Source organism: Oryza glaberrima, chromosome 11 (assembly GCF_000147395.1).
Source record: "Oryza glaberrima chromosome 11, OglaRS2, whole genome shotgun sequence".
NCBI classification, from domain to species: Eukaryota; Viridiplantae; Streptophyta; class Magnoliopsida; order Poales; family Poaceae; genus Oryza; species Oryza glaberrima.
Window position 1 is genome coordinate 17,713,655 of NC_068336.1, and position 15,525 is coordinate 17,729,179.

The following is a 15,525-nucleotide window of genomic DNA, read 5'->3' on the forward strand; positions in this document are numbered from 1 at the left end:
CGTGACGGTGTTAACCTAGTCTTCGTCCAACGTGGCGCTTATGTGTCATTAGAATTTAAATATATATATATGGGAGTATGGGACCTATTTGTAATTCACACAAAAAGTTGTGGACCCACTAACATGTGAGGCCCACATGTCATCCTCTCTCCTTCCCTTCTTCCTCCTCCCTCGATCTCTCTCCCTTCTTCGGCCATGTGCGGGGAGCGACAGCAGCGGCGGCGGCAGGCGAGGGCCGGAACGGTTGCGACGGCTGTGACGGGGACCAGTAGAGCGGCAGCGGTGGCTTGCCGCGGTGGACCAAGATGGTGATGGCACCGTCGACGGCATTGCGCAGCCATGCACGAGGAGCTCAGGAGACCAAGGCGACCCGGTGGCATAGCACCGAGCTCCACCAGCCCATATCCAGAGCTGTGAATGTATCAAAGTGGCGTCGGGGTTGGGCTCCGGCTGCGGAGCCGCGGAGATGGTGGAGCTAGGAGGAGAGGCGTAGGATCTTCGCCTCGACGTGGCTGATCTTGGCCTCGACGTCGCAGCCGACAGCGACATCAACCTCGGGGCGGTGATTCACTTTGTTGTCCTTGTGGACGGTTGCGACGACGGGGTTTCGGGGTAGACAAGCCGATATGTAAGACGAGGAGTCGCCGGAGACCACTCCTTGCTTCACGCCCCCTCGAGGACAAGACGTGTCGTCGCTCTGCCTTGAGGAGAATGAGTCGTAGCTCCGCGCTCGAGGCCACTTTGTCATCGCTCCGTCTCGAGGCCAAGAAGGGAAGGAGAGAGGATGACGTGTGGGCCTCACATGTTAGTGGGCCCATAATTTTTTCTGTGTGAATGACAAATGGGTCCCATACTCCCACACACACACACACACACACACACACACACACACACATATATATATATATATTCGAATGACATTTAAACACCATGTCAACTTCACGTTGGACAAAAACCAGGTCAATACCGCAACGTAGGCGTCATGTCAGCGAAACGACCCTTCAAAACCACCGAGTGAGTCAAATTGCACCAGTTTTAATAGTTGGGGGTTTACATATCGGGTATTATGGTTTATGGATATGAATCAGATTCGACCACTAGTTAAGGGACTTAAAGTGGACTTATCCTTGCACATTTGCACTCGCTCATGGGCTTGGGCTTAACCTTACTTTTTAAGATGACACGCTTCAAAGCCCATCATTATTCCTTCCATTTTTCCATCACCGACCTCTTCATCCCTCTAAGCAAAATAATTAATTATAATTAAGATGCGGTATTAATACCAACTTAGCTTAGCCCTCTGCCCCTCGACTACTAATCACTAAATCGCTAATCAAAACACACACCCTTTCCCCTCTCTCTCTCCCCACATCGATCTCGATCAGCCACGCGAATCGCACCCCGCGCGCCACCCTGCGCCGCGACACGCCGCCGGCCTGCGAGGCTAGCGCCGCGCGCACGGGGGGCCGGGCATGATGGACTGGCGGCGGGCCGGGAGCCCGACGTACGGCAGGCGGCGCTCGCCGGCGGCGGGGATCTACTCGGCGCCGGCGTCGCCGGCCCACCCGGCGGCGGCGGGGGCGGCGTCGCCCGTCCACCCGCTCGCCGCGCGGAACAAGGCGCGCGCCGCCGCCGCGCTGGCGCAGGCCATGGCGCGCCCGCCGCCGCCGGCCTCCTCGCGCGGCGCGAGCGAGGACGGCTACGACGACGACGACGACGTCGTCGGCGGCAGCGGAGGCGGGAGGTACGATGGTGGCCGGAGCCCGCTCAACGGCGGCGTGTACGGCGGCCGGAGCCCCATGAACGGCGGCGGCGGCGGCGGCGTGAAGGACAAGTACTTCGGCTTCGCTTTGCCTAAGGTATTTTTCACAGCTACTCCTCCTCCTTGCTAATTAATGCTAGCTAGAAATTTACTCCTCCCTTAATTTGGTACTACTAGTAAAATTCCAAATTAGACTCAGGATTTAACTTAGCTAGTAATTAAAATTCCTCTTAAACTCAGGGTTAAACTGCATGCGTTGAGAATTCATCCTTTTTCTGCTTGACGTTTCATGCTCTTGAATTAAACTACTAGACAGTTTCCTCACAACCCATTTACCTGCGAAATTTGTTTGCTAGTAGTAGCTAGTAATAATTTACCTGCAAAAACAGCTTTGAGTAAAGTGTAGATACAAAAATCATATATAGCTGTATGTATTCTAACACAAATAATGCTCACTAACATTGATATATATAGATGTATTACGTGTTTTGAAACTCACGATTCCTTTCCTAACCTCAGTAAAAAAAATTGAACCCATGATTAATTCCTTCTCCTAATCTCAGTAAAACTGTAAAAAGAAATTCAATTCAATCAAGTTCAGCAACAAGATGGTTTAAAAAATTAACTAGGGTGGTCAAGGCGAAGGCCAAGGCACGGTACGTGGAACCGGGAGTACGACCTCGCTTAGCTTGGGGAAGAAAAAGTTAAATTAGGGTGTGAATCCCGAGGCAGTCTGTTTTGTGGGGCCCACATGCATGGGTGCGTGCATGGTCAACGCGGCCATAAATGCGTTTTCCCCTTCTCGATGCGTCGGTCGATCGATCGAGCCGGACGCGGGAAGCGCACGTGCGGCGGGCCATCGCGGCGATCCTGGCCGTCCGATCGGGATCCGGCGGCCGATCCAGCTGTCCTAGTGGTACGAGAAGCTAGTGTTGGTTAAACTTGGTTTTGGTTAGGCCGATTTGAGAAGCAGCGTAGTAGTGCATATATAAATGCCATGGCGGATGATCTAGTAAAGTATTACTCCCTCCGTTTTTAATAGATGACACCGTTGACTTTTTCTCACATGTTTGACCATTCGTCTTATTCAAAAATTCTATGTAAATATATAAGATATAAATCACACTTAAAGTACTATGAGTGATAAAACAACTTATAATAAAATAAATTATAATTACGTAAATTTTTTAAATAAGATGAATGGTCAAACACGTGAGAAAAAGTCAACGGTATCATCTATTAAAAAACGGAGGTAGTACTTGTGTAGCTTTGGAAAATATTATATCAAATGCTTGCTATGAAAATTGTATTTACAATTAATAAAAACATTTGAATTTTATTGTTGTGCATCCGATCCGCAGCCGCATAATTGCATTTGTAGATTAGCATATGGGCTATGTTCTTTTGGAAGGGTTGGGAATCCCTCCTCTACGCACGTAAACAGAGCGATAAATTAACGTATGATTAATTAAGTATTAGCTTAAAAAATTTGAAAATAGATTAATATAATTTTTTAAATCAACTTTCATATAGAAACTTTCTAGAAAATATGTATCGTTTAGTAGTTTGAGAAGCGTGTACAGAAGCGAGAAAAATGAGTTGGGAACTCATGGAAAATAACTCAGTATTTGGCTTGTGAGCTCAATCAACCATACCAAAAAAAAAGAGAGACACAAATATAACAATGCCAACAAAATTAGTCATCTATCTTGTTTGTTGCGGAGTAAACGTTACAGCCAAAATGTTTGGTACTCCAACAAGCCAAACACAGAAAATAAACCTAAAAAAAACCATGTCGAATTGGCAAATAAGGTTTGGCATTTTGCGAAAGGACCAAACGCACAGAACCTTACATGCATTCGTATGCAGTGAGACCATACGTAATATACGCTTTACCTAATTCAGAAGTAGTCATGCACTTTGCGTTGTTGCGTCTCTTAATTAATTTTGCCGCGTCTTTAAATTTGCGTCGTTTCCAAGTAGCAAGCTAGGCGGGGAAAAGAATGTTCCAGTCGATTTGTTGTGCACGTACGTGCTACAGTAAGAACGGGGAAGCTACAAATTTACTTGAATTTCGTTGACAAGCAAAGCTAAATACTCCTCCATCCAATAATATAGTAGCAAATTGCGATCGAATGGAATACTTTATAGTATAATAAATCTGAACTTGATACTATCCACATTAATTGATATCTACTACAGTGTTGTTCGGCTTCGTCTAATTTGTGTGCATGGCTGCAGTTTACAGCCGTGGATACTAAGCAACAGCCGCGGCCGAACAAGCACTACATTTATTTTTAAAAGAAAAAGGCTGTATATATCTTTCTCTCTTACAAAAACTGCATATATCTGTCTCTCTCTCACTCTCTCTAATGGAAAATATCAAAATATTGCATCTCTTTGGAAAGCCTTTCTGGCCCAACTTCTAAGCTGGGCCCTTGTGGCCGTGTTGCTCTTCCCCCCTTACAGGCTAGAGCCCAATAATTGTCCATAGCACATAACTATAGAGCCCAAAGAACAACAAAATCTGAACATTAAGCAGGAAGGTTAGTACAGGACTACAGGCTTGACTCTTGTTCCATTTTTTAAAAAGAAATTTTCTCTGATTTATATTAATGACAATGTACGCTTAAAGCAAAAGAGGATGGTGAAACCGATGAAGAAAAGAAAACATTTCATTTTAGCTTGGTCATCAAGTTGTATCAAGAAAGCTATGATGGTTCAGTACCAAGGATCAAAATCTATTACTATGACACATATTCCTGATTTCAAAAACCATATATATCATTTTAGTTTGGCCATCAATTTGTATCGACATAGTTATCTTGATTATTGCCCTTCATGAAATTCGCTACATCCAGATTTCAAACAATAATAACACTTTCCCCTTCTCCCTGCCAGGCAAGGTTGCCAGTAGGACTTCATATTGTCATTAGTTAGTTGAAAAAAAAATATCATTAATTGTTCCGTAACTTTATCTTTTTCCTACAATTTGTAGTTACAAAGTCCTCACAAGAGAAAAAAGAAGCTCCAAGTGAATTTTCTTTGAAAGCTTCATCTGAGAAATAAGAAAATAGAGAAAAATTCAGAATTAAGGGCCTATTCACTTTGATGCTATTTTCAATCTTATCAAATTTTGGTAAAGTTGCCAAAAAAGTGGCTACATTTAGTTTGTTGCCAAATTTTGATAACTATATAAGAAATCCTGCCAAAATTTTAGTAAGTTACCAAAATTTTGGCAACTATGCTAAAATAATGACAAAATTTGGTAAGTTTTTTTTGACATCAAAGTGAACAGGCCATTACTTCTTTTTTCCCTCTAAAAAAATATTCAAAAAAATTGCTCTGCGAAGGGAAATCATTTGCGTGTCATCGAAGCCAAGTCTACCCCTTGACGTGTCAAACTTGATACTAAAAGGGTGGGGCCTACAGAAAATAGAAATGTGGGCCCCGCTTGTATTGCATAACCGAACTCCGAGTCAGCCCTGCTGGCCCAATGACATGTGGGCCAGCCCGTCCATGACCGTCGTCAGTAGCACGAGCGTTTCCACGTTACGTTTAGACCCTGTTTCGCACTAAACCGCCTAACCTTTTTCCTATTTTGCTCTTTTGGGTACGACTAGTACTGACTAGTATAATGCATCACATGTAGGCCCCTAAAAACTTTATGAATTTCATGAAAAACAAAAGGTTGGGGAGGGTTGTGTAAATTGACTGGTTTCTCATAAACAAAAGTTTTGAACTTGTACAAGTTGATGATGTGGCCCAATACGAGGGCAATATCTTCATTTCGTACCTCCTGAGGGTCTAATTTTCATGTTTTGCAAATTGAAACGGTCATCCTGAATTCCTGATCATCACCCCCAACAAAGATACCCAATTTTCAACAACTAAAAAAAACTATACATAGTGGCAACCAAAAACGATCCGAGCCTTTTGCTTCTCTGTTGACGCCGTATTTAGTTCTAATTTTTTTTCAAACTTTTAATTTTTTCATTACATCAAAAACTTTTCTACATACATAAACTTCCAACTTTTTCATAACATCATTCCAATTTCAACCAAACTTTTAATTTTGATGTGAACTAAACACAGCCTGAGTTTGATTATGCTCCCATATCAATGCTCCAAATTAAAACCACATAGCTCGTTATTTGAAATCAAATTAGTATTAGAGTAAAATACTATTAGAATTTAGGTAAAATGGTGATCTAAAACGTATGTCGGTTAGACTGTCTTTTAGGCTGTGTTTTTCCCTCAAGGTTACAACCTTATATCTTTTGTTTTTTGCGTGCAAGCTTCTAAACGGCTAAATTATGTGTTTTTTGAAAATGTTTCTACATAAAAGTTGTTGTAAAAACTATATTAATTAATTTTTAAATTTTTTAAGCTAATACTTAATTAATCATGTGTTAATTCATTGTACTGTTTTGCGGAGGTGTTCTGACCCTTTCACAAGAAATCAACCTAAACTCAGCACGAAAGCTCGGATTTGGTGTTTGTGATTGAGTTCGTTTATTTCGAGATATGTCGATCCACATTCTAGAAGCACTCACGTAAAGGTTGGTGTCTATGAGCGTATATATTTATATTGTTGTAGAAAGATAATTTTAAGCAGAGAACTGAGTTTACTTTCAAATTTTTTCTTCAAACTTTCAATTTTTCCATCACATCAAAACTTTCCTACACATATAAATTTTCAACTTTTCTGTCATATCGTTTTAATTTCAATCAAACTTTCAATTTTAGCGTTAACTAAACATACCCAAAATGTAATATCCACAAAAGAAGAGAGAGAAAAAAAAAAATCCAATTTAGAGACCCGCAGCCTTCCTCTCTTCCATCCTTTTCTTCCCGCAGCCTTCCTCGAAACGCCCAAATTCCCACCCTCCCCCAACGAGACAAAGTCAAACCCAAGGTCAAAGCGGCGCACGCGGCCGCGTCCTCCACCCTCGCCGTCGCCGACGCCAATGGACGCCGCGGCCGCGGCCGCCCCGCGCGGCGGCAGCACCGGGCGACGCCCGACCTCCTCCTCCTCGGCCTCCAGCGCGGCCGCCGCGGCGCGCGCGGCGGCGGCCCGCGAGGCGATGGCGCGCATGGAGGAGATGATGCTCGCCCACGCCGGCGCCGCCGGCGAGTTCAGCATCATCCTCGACGCACCCCTCCCTTCCCTCCACCACTACCGCCGCAACCCCACACCTGACGCCGCCGCGCGGCGCGGGGGCGGCGGGAGGGACGAGGTCCCCGCGCGTCTGCGGCGCGAGGGGAGCGGCCACGACGCCGCCGCCGTCGACGACCTGAACGCCGCGGCGCGCTCCCGCCGTGGGGCGGACAGGTACCGGGACGGAGCCGGAGCGGGGAGGCCGCGCGCTGACAGGTACTACCGGGGTGGGGAGGAGGAAGAGCGGGTGGAGGCGCCGGTGCGGTTGGTTGCCCCGCGTGGCGGCGCGCGGAGGGAGGGTGCCCGTGGCGGTGGCGGTGGCGACGCTCCTCCACCGCCCGTGAGGCCCGCCTCCGCCGAGGGGAAACCGGCGGCGGCGGTAGTAGAGGAGGATACAGCGCTGCAGCTGCTGGCGCGTGGCCGTGGCGGGCGGAGCTCGAGCGCGACGAGGCGCGTGGAGGAGGAGAGGCCGTCGAGCCGGCGATCGGGGCGGGAACGCGCCGGGGACACCGGTGCGATTAAGGCCGTCGAGCCCGAGAAGCCGGCGGCGGAGGTCGAGGCGGAGGTCGTGGGGCGGTGGAGCAGGCGAGAGCGCGATGACGGCGGCGAGGAGGCGGCGGTCTCGCGGAAGCCGTTGGCAGCAGCGCCGGTGGTCGTGGATGAGGAGGAGACGCCCCTGCAGCCGCTGGCGCGTGGCGCGCGGAGCTCGAGCGCGGCGAGGCGCGTCGTGCAGGAGGAGCCGCAGGTGGTGGAGGCTGTGGCGGCGAGGCCGTCGAGCCGGCGGTCGAGACGGGAAGGCAATGGGGACGCCGGTGTGAAGGCCGTTGTGCCGGACGCGGCGGCGGAGGTGGAGCCGGAGATCGCTGGGCGGTGGAGCAGCCGGCGAAGCGAGGATGGCAGTGAGGAGGCGGCGGCGGTTTTGCCTAAGCCGTTGGCCGCGATCGTCACCGGAGCTCGGAGCAGGAGCAACTCACCGGCGATAAGTAATGTCAACGACGATAGCTTTCTTTTGTTGGTTCAAGCAATTGGTTTGAAATAATTAGAATACATTTTCTAGAAATTTGTTCATCTATTGCGGTAGATGTAGTCTCTGTTTGATGCTCTGTTGGGTTTGAAGTGAGAAGATTACAGAATACACCTTTAGTTTTGAAATGAAACTGATAGTAAGTAGTACATTGGTATGAGATCATGTAGTTGTTGAATCGTCTCGACTTGCTTTCGTTTCCAGGCTGTCTGGTTAGTGATTGGACAAACTGCATAGGAAATTAATTGGCGGGGGAATAAGGGATTATCTTGCAGTTACATCATTGTTGATGCATTGTTTTGCTTACTTACAACATGAGTTTAGTAAGTTATTTTCATGTTGGTGCTACATTCGGCGCTTCTTGCTGATGCAATTTAAACTTGTAATGCTTCTGCCTCATACAAAACAATCAAAAAAGAAAAAATGTAATGTAGATTTGGTCTGACTTTCAGTTGTCTGACAGATATATTGCTGCATCTGCAAGATAAGATGATTGTTGCTCATTTATATGATGTTCCTTTCTTGAAAGACTTTTTTTTTTTCAATTTGACATTTCAATCTTACCATACTGTTTCTAAATATAATATATTTTCAGTTTTCATTTCTTGAAGATGGGACTTATTTTACTTGTCCTTGTTTACCTAGTTAGGTCGGAATGGTATGGACACTGGTGCAGCAAATCGCCCACCATCAACTGGAAGGTCAACTTTTGCACCACCTGTTGGGGTTAATATCAGACCTCTACAAGCGGTGGAAATGCCAAATGGGACCCCTCGGGAAAGAAGGTGAATTAATATATTCTTATGAGATGATTTGGTTCTCTTAGCCAAGAGTGTTGTACTGCCAAAACCACTTCTTGTTTCTCAAAACATCGGTGTCATTATCAATCTATTAACCTTTTTTGCCTAATGCATTTTGTTTAATATTGTGCAAGTTGGTATTCTTTAGTCTGTTACCCACTTAATAGTAGGCACTCTTGGTTTTAGTTACATTTTTTTTAAGTTAGTTTTAGTTCCATGTTGAAATTTACAAGCATGCACTTCATATGACCTTTGGACATTTCAAATGATTTTTGAAAATTGAGTGCGAGGTATGACATACAAGCGTGTACAACCGTAGTGGCACTGTGGAAGTCAATTTATAGATTGATGTAGTAGTAAGAAATTAATAATAGTTTAATGTTGGAAAGAACTTCCCTTTGGCTTTCCATAACATCTCCAATGTTGAAGGAGACTCTAGAATATCAACAAATTGAAAACTTTACTCTATAGTGTGAACTGGGTAGCATTCCTGTCAGTAGAAGCATGATTTTGACTTTGGATGCATTCAGGAAAGGTCCTACTATTCTGGTTTTCAAAATGCTGTGGCCTGTGGTATTAAGTTGTCACACAATAAAACAATATGAACTACAGTTGATACTCTACTGGGGTTTACTATCTTTTTTATTTTTTTATGTAGTTAATTCTTGATTTTCGTACATTTGTACAAAGTAAAAATGTTGGAATCTATGAAAATGTTTCCTGATTGCTGGATGGAGCTAGTTTCCAGTACATGCATACTGTGAGCACTGACCTTACATTGCTCGAGTCATCAGCAGTTCAGCATAGTGTCTCTCGAGTCTTGACAATAGGCCTCACCCACATCACTCTATTTCTTGACTCCCTATTATTAAATATTTTTAATATTTGTTATTTACATGTTTTGAGATATTACTAATCGTTTGATGTGTTTATGTAAGAACAACAATCACTACAGTTGATATCCATCATATCATTTCTTTGATTTCTCTTTATACAAGAAACTAAAGTCACTTCCATGTACCATTTCCCCTCAAGACTGACAAAATTTAGTCCTGTAATTTATGTAAAGTTTTACATATTAGTAACTACATGATTCTTGTGATTAAAGTTCCTATATTTTATTAATTTTGTTTGTTTAGGGCAATCTATCCAGATCCCACTTTTGCTCAGTCGACACGGTCACGAGACTCACATGACAGTTCAACAATAACAGAAGAGGTCTGTCCTCAATTGTACCGATTCTCCCGGTATATTATGAGGTTTCACAGGATTTTTCCTTTAGAATTTGTGAAATCCTATAAAGTATTCCTTGATAATATTCTGATTACAGCTGCATTTACTTTTCAGCTTGAGATGCTAAAAGATGAAAATGTAAACCTTTTGGAGAAGGTATGTTACAATTTCTTTCAAACAGTTAAAGGGTAGTATCTTCTTTTCTTATGGAATTAGTGATGATGCATGTTTTTTCAAATTCAGCTTGGACTAGCTGAAGAGAGATTTAGACAATCTGAAGCCCGGACAAGGGAGCTCGAGAAACAGGTATCTTTCTGTTTTTTTGTAATTCTTTCATAGATTTTGACACTGCCATTTGATATTTTCTACTTATGTACATATTACATAATGTTAATGATAAAAAGAATAGTGTTTCTTTCTCTCAAAAACAACAGTAGTGTTTCTCAGCTTTCAGTAATGAATGCCTGCATCAAAGGTCATCCAGTTTGGGTTTTGTTTATCTGTTTAAGCTTACTCTGAACTTGACACTTGCTTTGAAAAGGGTTCTTTTGTTTGTATAATTGGTTATTCATTGTCATATGACTTTAAGGTTGAATAGGAAGTAATATGACCAATGCTATAGGATAATATCTTTGAATGAAGAAATCTAGTTCTCTTTTTTTACAAAAGAAATCTATCTGTAGTTGCTTTTATTTATCATCTTGGGAGTTGAGACGCTAATTCTTATGAATTTGAGCTAAAAATGTTGTCATGAAAAGAACACATCATATCCACCTAAGATCTTCTGTCTTTATTACTTTCAGGTTGCTAATCTCGGTGATGGGTTATCTATGGAAGTTAAGCTTATGAAAAGGTAATATTAAGCACATTTTGGGTCCTCCTGAATGTTGTTTTACTATCACATCATTAATGATTTTCTGACATCAATGCAGGAGGGAGGAGATGCTCGTAAGAAAGGAGGTATAGTTTTAATTTTGTGTGGGCATATGCTATATTGCATCAATATAATTTTATTTTAAAAGAAACATGAAAGTGGTTAAATAATATTGGCATCCATAGAGCAACTTGAGCAAATGATGTGTTATATTGTATTCTATAAATATTTTTGTATTTTCCCCTGCTGAGTGTAATGGATGAGCGTGATACTGATAAATATGTTGGTAAAAAAAACAGCAAGAAATAAGAAAAGCACTTATATCAAAGAATGATAAAAGCGAGGAAATTGCCACTCTTCAAAAACAGCTGCAGGTAACAGACCAGCTTATGATAATGTTTACTACCACAACCAGCGCTGTGCATAATTTTTATTCTCTGCTCTAGTCTGCAAGAGAAAAGGAGGCTGCTGCTGTTCAGAAACTCCAAGAAGCAGAGTCTGAAACAAAATCTTTACGCACGATGACACACAGGATGATCTTGAGCAAGGAAGAAATGGTAACATCCTTTTTTCCTTTTCTTCCAAAGATGGCAATCAAACAGAGAGGTCCATTTATCTGTGAATGCTCATTTTAAGCTATTTGTACAGGAAGAAGTTGTTATGAAGAGGTGTTGGCTTGCTCGTTATTGGGGCTTGGCTGTTCAATATGGTATTTTATTTCATGCGCATTGCATAACATTCCTTTGTGATGTTCGCATTGAAAGAAGGAAAGCTTTTGTTTGTGTGTAAATTCTTAAAACTGAATCCTTTGTGGGGGAACTCGTAAAATCAAACTTCTAGTATTACAAGTCCATTGTTCTGACTCCCTTATGCTCTGTTTCCTGCTCTAAATCTGATTCTTTCAATTCTCCAGGCATCTATCCTGATATTTCCATGTCAAAACATGAATACTGGTCTTCATTTGCTCCTCTTCCCTTTGAGTATGTAACAGCTGCTGGACAGAGAGCTAAGGATGGATCTCTTCGTAGTGGTCTGCCATCAACCTTTTTACTGTTAAAAAATATTGGATTTAAATATTTCATTGATTGATTCCTATTATATGCTGAAACAGGTGATGATTTGGAAGACACAGAAAGGTTTGTTCATGAGTTGACAGTAACAGCTGGAGAAGGCAACATAGAAACCATGCTTTCTGTTGATAAAGGGCTTCAAGAACTAGCTTTCTTGAAGGTTTTAATACTTTCCTTTGGCTTTTATTCACATTTAAATATAATAAACATTCCAAAGTTATCAGTTCAGCAACCATTTCCTGAGTCAAAATTTGCACTTTTAGTGTTGGTCTAACACAACAATTTCCTGATTCTTTTGAAGGTTGAGGATGCTGTTCTTATTGCTCTTGCCCATCATCATCGTCCTAATGTTGCTGAACTAGTAGACCCAGGTATCTTGCCATATTTTTTTCCCTGGTTGTTTTGATAAGTAACTAAAATTACCAAGATTAGGATTACCTTTTTTGGTAATTATATTGTTGATACATCCTTAAATTATTGTGCATTGATTGATCGTAATTTACTTCCCTGCACATCACAGAGGCTTACCAGTTTTTATGTCACTGTGTTTATCATTTACAGATATTAAATCATCTGGTGATGAAAAATTCACTGAAGCATTTGGTACAGCCTCAATTCCTTTATTATCCGCATCATAAACATAATTAACTATATGAGAAAGCTATTCTTTTGGCACTAAATAGCACTGGCACAGTATGCAGTAGCACTATGACATTCTATCGTGTTCTGTGGGGAACCCTGCATATTCTGAACAATACTTCAATCTTGTTCTGCAGATCTCAGCAAGGAGGAAGAGGAAGATGTATTGTTCAAGCAGGTACCTCTAGTTCTCGACCTATATGTAATTTTTGTTTTGTTCTTGACTTAGGCCCTGTTTGTTTCAGCTTATGATTATTATAATCTAGATTATTAAACCAGATTACTGTAAGCTGGATTATAATAAGCTGACATAGAATAAGCTGTGAGTTGTTTGTTTGTTTGGATTATTGGAGGCATGGATTATTGGGTTTGAAAGGCTAAAGTCTATAATGCCCTCAGCTATCTGTTCGGTTGATGGCATAGGTGGGTAATTTTTCTCAAGTATGTAGGGGTAGTGGGTCTTTAGCCACTCAATAATCTGAAAAAAGCTCCTCTAGAGCAACTTATTAGATTATAATAATCTGCTATAATAATCTACTTGTTTGTTTCAGCTTACTCCTAATAAGCTAGATTATAATAATCCTAAGCTGAATCAAACAGGGCCTTAAAAACGTGCATAGTAATTTTGTTGATGTTGTGCTGACAGAGTTAATATTACTCTATTAGTATTACCCCTTGAACATTTGGTTCCCATTACTTTCGATGCTTCCATTGATATATGCTCCTATATTGTTTTGCTTGTCTAGCAAGACTCTTTCAGATCATAGTTCTTAGTAATCTACATAAAGGTATATGACAATTGGAAAGGGAAACACAAAACCGTTGCAGTCATTTGATTCTGTATAAATCTCAATTGAATTATATCTGTAGGAAGGAATTACCAACTACAACATTGTGCAAAACGTGAGTTACTGCACTTGTATAGGGATAACTGACATGTGGAGTTTGTACAAATTAATTATTGAACACAACTTACTGTTCCTTATGCAGTACTTCAGTTGTTATTTGCCAATGCAAGTGACCATTTATTTTGGTGTGCGCAGGCATGGCTCGTATATTTCTGGAGAAGGGCTAAAACCCATAACGTGGAAGATGATATTGCTGAGGAGCGGTTGCAGATGTGGATTGATCGACATGGGCAGCAGCCCACCTCACATGATGCTGTAGATGGTGTGTGCTTGGCGACTTATACACAGCTTACTCATAGGATATTTCTGCTTTATTTCATTTGCTAGGAAAATATACAAGCTGGCAGAAATAATTCTGCTCCAAAAGTCCAATACCTGAAATCAAATACATTGCATAATGAAAGCCAATATATTTAATACATGCAATTTAGTGTGTCTTTGAAGTCCCAGGTACCATTATCTTAAACCCCAGATTCACAATTCAAACTTGCTTCACAACAAGTTAAGACATGCACAGTACATCTGAATGCACCTTTAGAGTATCTTATTTAAAATAAACTTGCTTGATGTCATAAGTTAACTGTTCATTAGTTGGAAAGTTCACATACTAGGAATTATATTTTTGCTTCCAGTCAAATTTACTGGTGTTATACAGTTTTGTTCATCTACACATTGTTTTATTACAAATTTCTACCTGAAATCTCTGTGTGTTTTGCCCTTTCCAAACGTTTGCTGCCGAAAATGTCGGCTTTTAGCAATTATTTTCCTTTTCAACATCTTGTTTGCATATATATGTCTTTGCTTCTTCAATAATCAGTATGGCATCTTTTGATGATTGTCATGCTCTTTAGACTGGCATTATATCGCTATCCTGAGCTGGAATTTTGAAAGTTCTCTCATTTTTTCATGAAAAATATCAATCTAGAAACAATTTATTTGGGGGTGCATCTGCATTCCTCCTTGCCCACTCTTAACACTTGAGACACATTTTTATCACAGTTGATATGGGTATACGCGAGCTGAGGCGCCTAGGAATCGAACAGCTACTATGGGAACTTTCGCGGAGAGAGGCGAACTCTACCAAAGAAGAGGAGCTGAACAGCACCAAAGAAGAGCTGAAAAACACCACCACAAAAGATGAGATGGACACCACCAACGAGGAATCGTCCGATGTCGAGGATCTGACCTAGCAGCCTCAAACAAAGCTTGCACTGGGTCTCAGACTTTCAGTTTTTCCCCCTCTGTGATGTACATGAACCGTAGAACATTACAAAAAAAGATGTTTCTTGTTTATGATTTTGAGTTTTTGTTACAACATAGTAGTCGATTGATTCTTTTTTTGGTGTACATAACTTGCATCCCCAACCCAAACAGTGTTGTTGACTTGTTACAGCATCTTGAAATGATGCATATTAAATCAAATTGTGTACTTTCCATAGGCCTAAACATATATAGCTGCTTGACTTGATGTTTGTTGTGTGTGAGTGACAATCAAGGGAGCCCTTTTGCTGTCCCCATTTCAATCCAGCCGAATTAGCAGTAAACCTAAGTGTCCAGTCCTGTCACTAGTCTCACTTTCGGCTGGAAATTTTAACTTTGATTAGTCTCATTCTTGCCATGCATGTTACTAACATGTTATTGAAATGTGTTTGATTCCTGCTTGATATTTGTTTCTAAAAAATTGGACCAAGATTGTCTCGAGATCTGTACTAGAGCATGTCTCCTTCTGGGGATTTGCTAGAATTTAAAAAACTGTGTTTTGTTTTTCAATGAGGGATTGTTTTTATGTGTTTGGCAGCATCATGTATTGAATGGATCCATAATTATATCAATCTGCTGTTGCTGCAGCAAAGGATGGGGTGGTGGTGATGATTAGCGTGGATGGATCGGGACCACACGATCCCCATCCGATGGCCTCCAGTGCTCTCTGCGGCGGGCACTGATTCACACATGACCAATCCGAGCTGATCAATCGTTTTTGAAACTTTTTTTCGGCTATTTTTTTTCAATTCTTAATTCGGATGAACTTCAAATTGCAGAGATCGAAATCGAAC

General features: G+C 41.9%; 1 protein-coding gene across 2 annotated transcripts; it reads left to right on the forward strand.

Moving 5' to 3' along the window:
- The first annotated feature begins 1,457 nt into the window (after positions 1 to 1,457).
- On the forward strand, positions 1,458 to 14,917 carry LOC127755540 (coiled-coil domain-containing protein SCD2-like). 2 transcript variants are annotated; one of them, XM_052281214.1, is made up of 17 exons: positions 1,458 to 1,859; positions 8,593 to 8,732; positions 9,887 to 9,965; positions 10,095 to 10,136; positions 10,224 to 10,286; positions 10,784 to 10,833; positions 10,913 to 10,940; positions 11,154 to 11,228; positions 11,301 to 11,411; positions 11,503 to 11,563; positions 11,768 to 11,884; positions 11,966 to 12,084; positions 12,226 to 12,295; positions 12,486 to 12,527; positions 12,701 to 12,741; positions 13,607 to 13,733; positions 14,471 to 14,917. In XM_052281214.1, the coding sequence occupies exons 1-17, from the start codon at positions 1,473 to 1,475 to the stop codon at positions 14,659 to 14,661; spliced, it is 1,743 nt and encodes a 580-aa protein (XP_052137174.1). In that variant the 5' UTR covers positions 1,458 to 1,472; the 3' UTR covers positions 14,662 to 14,917. The 2 variants fall into 2 exon arrangements, with proteins under 2 accessions (XP_052137174.1, XP_052137173.1); XM_052281213.1 differs by lacking the exon at positions 1,458 to 1,859 and adding an exon at positions 6,644 to 7,906 and having other exon boundaries at positions 8,597 to 8,732.
- Positions 14,918 to 15,525: the final 608 nt, after the last annotated feature.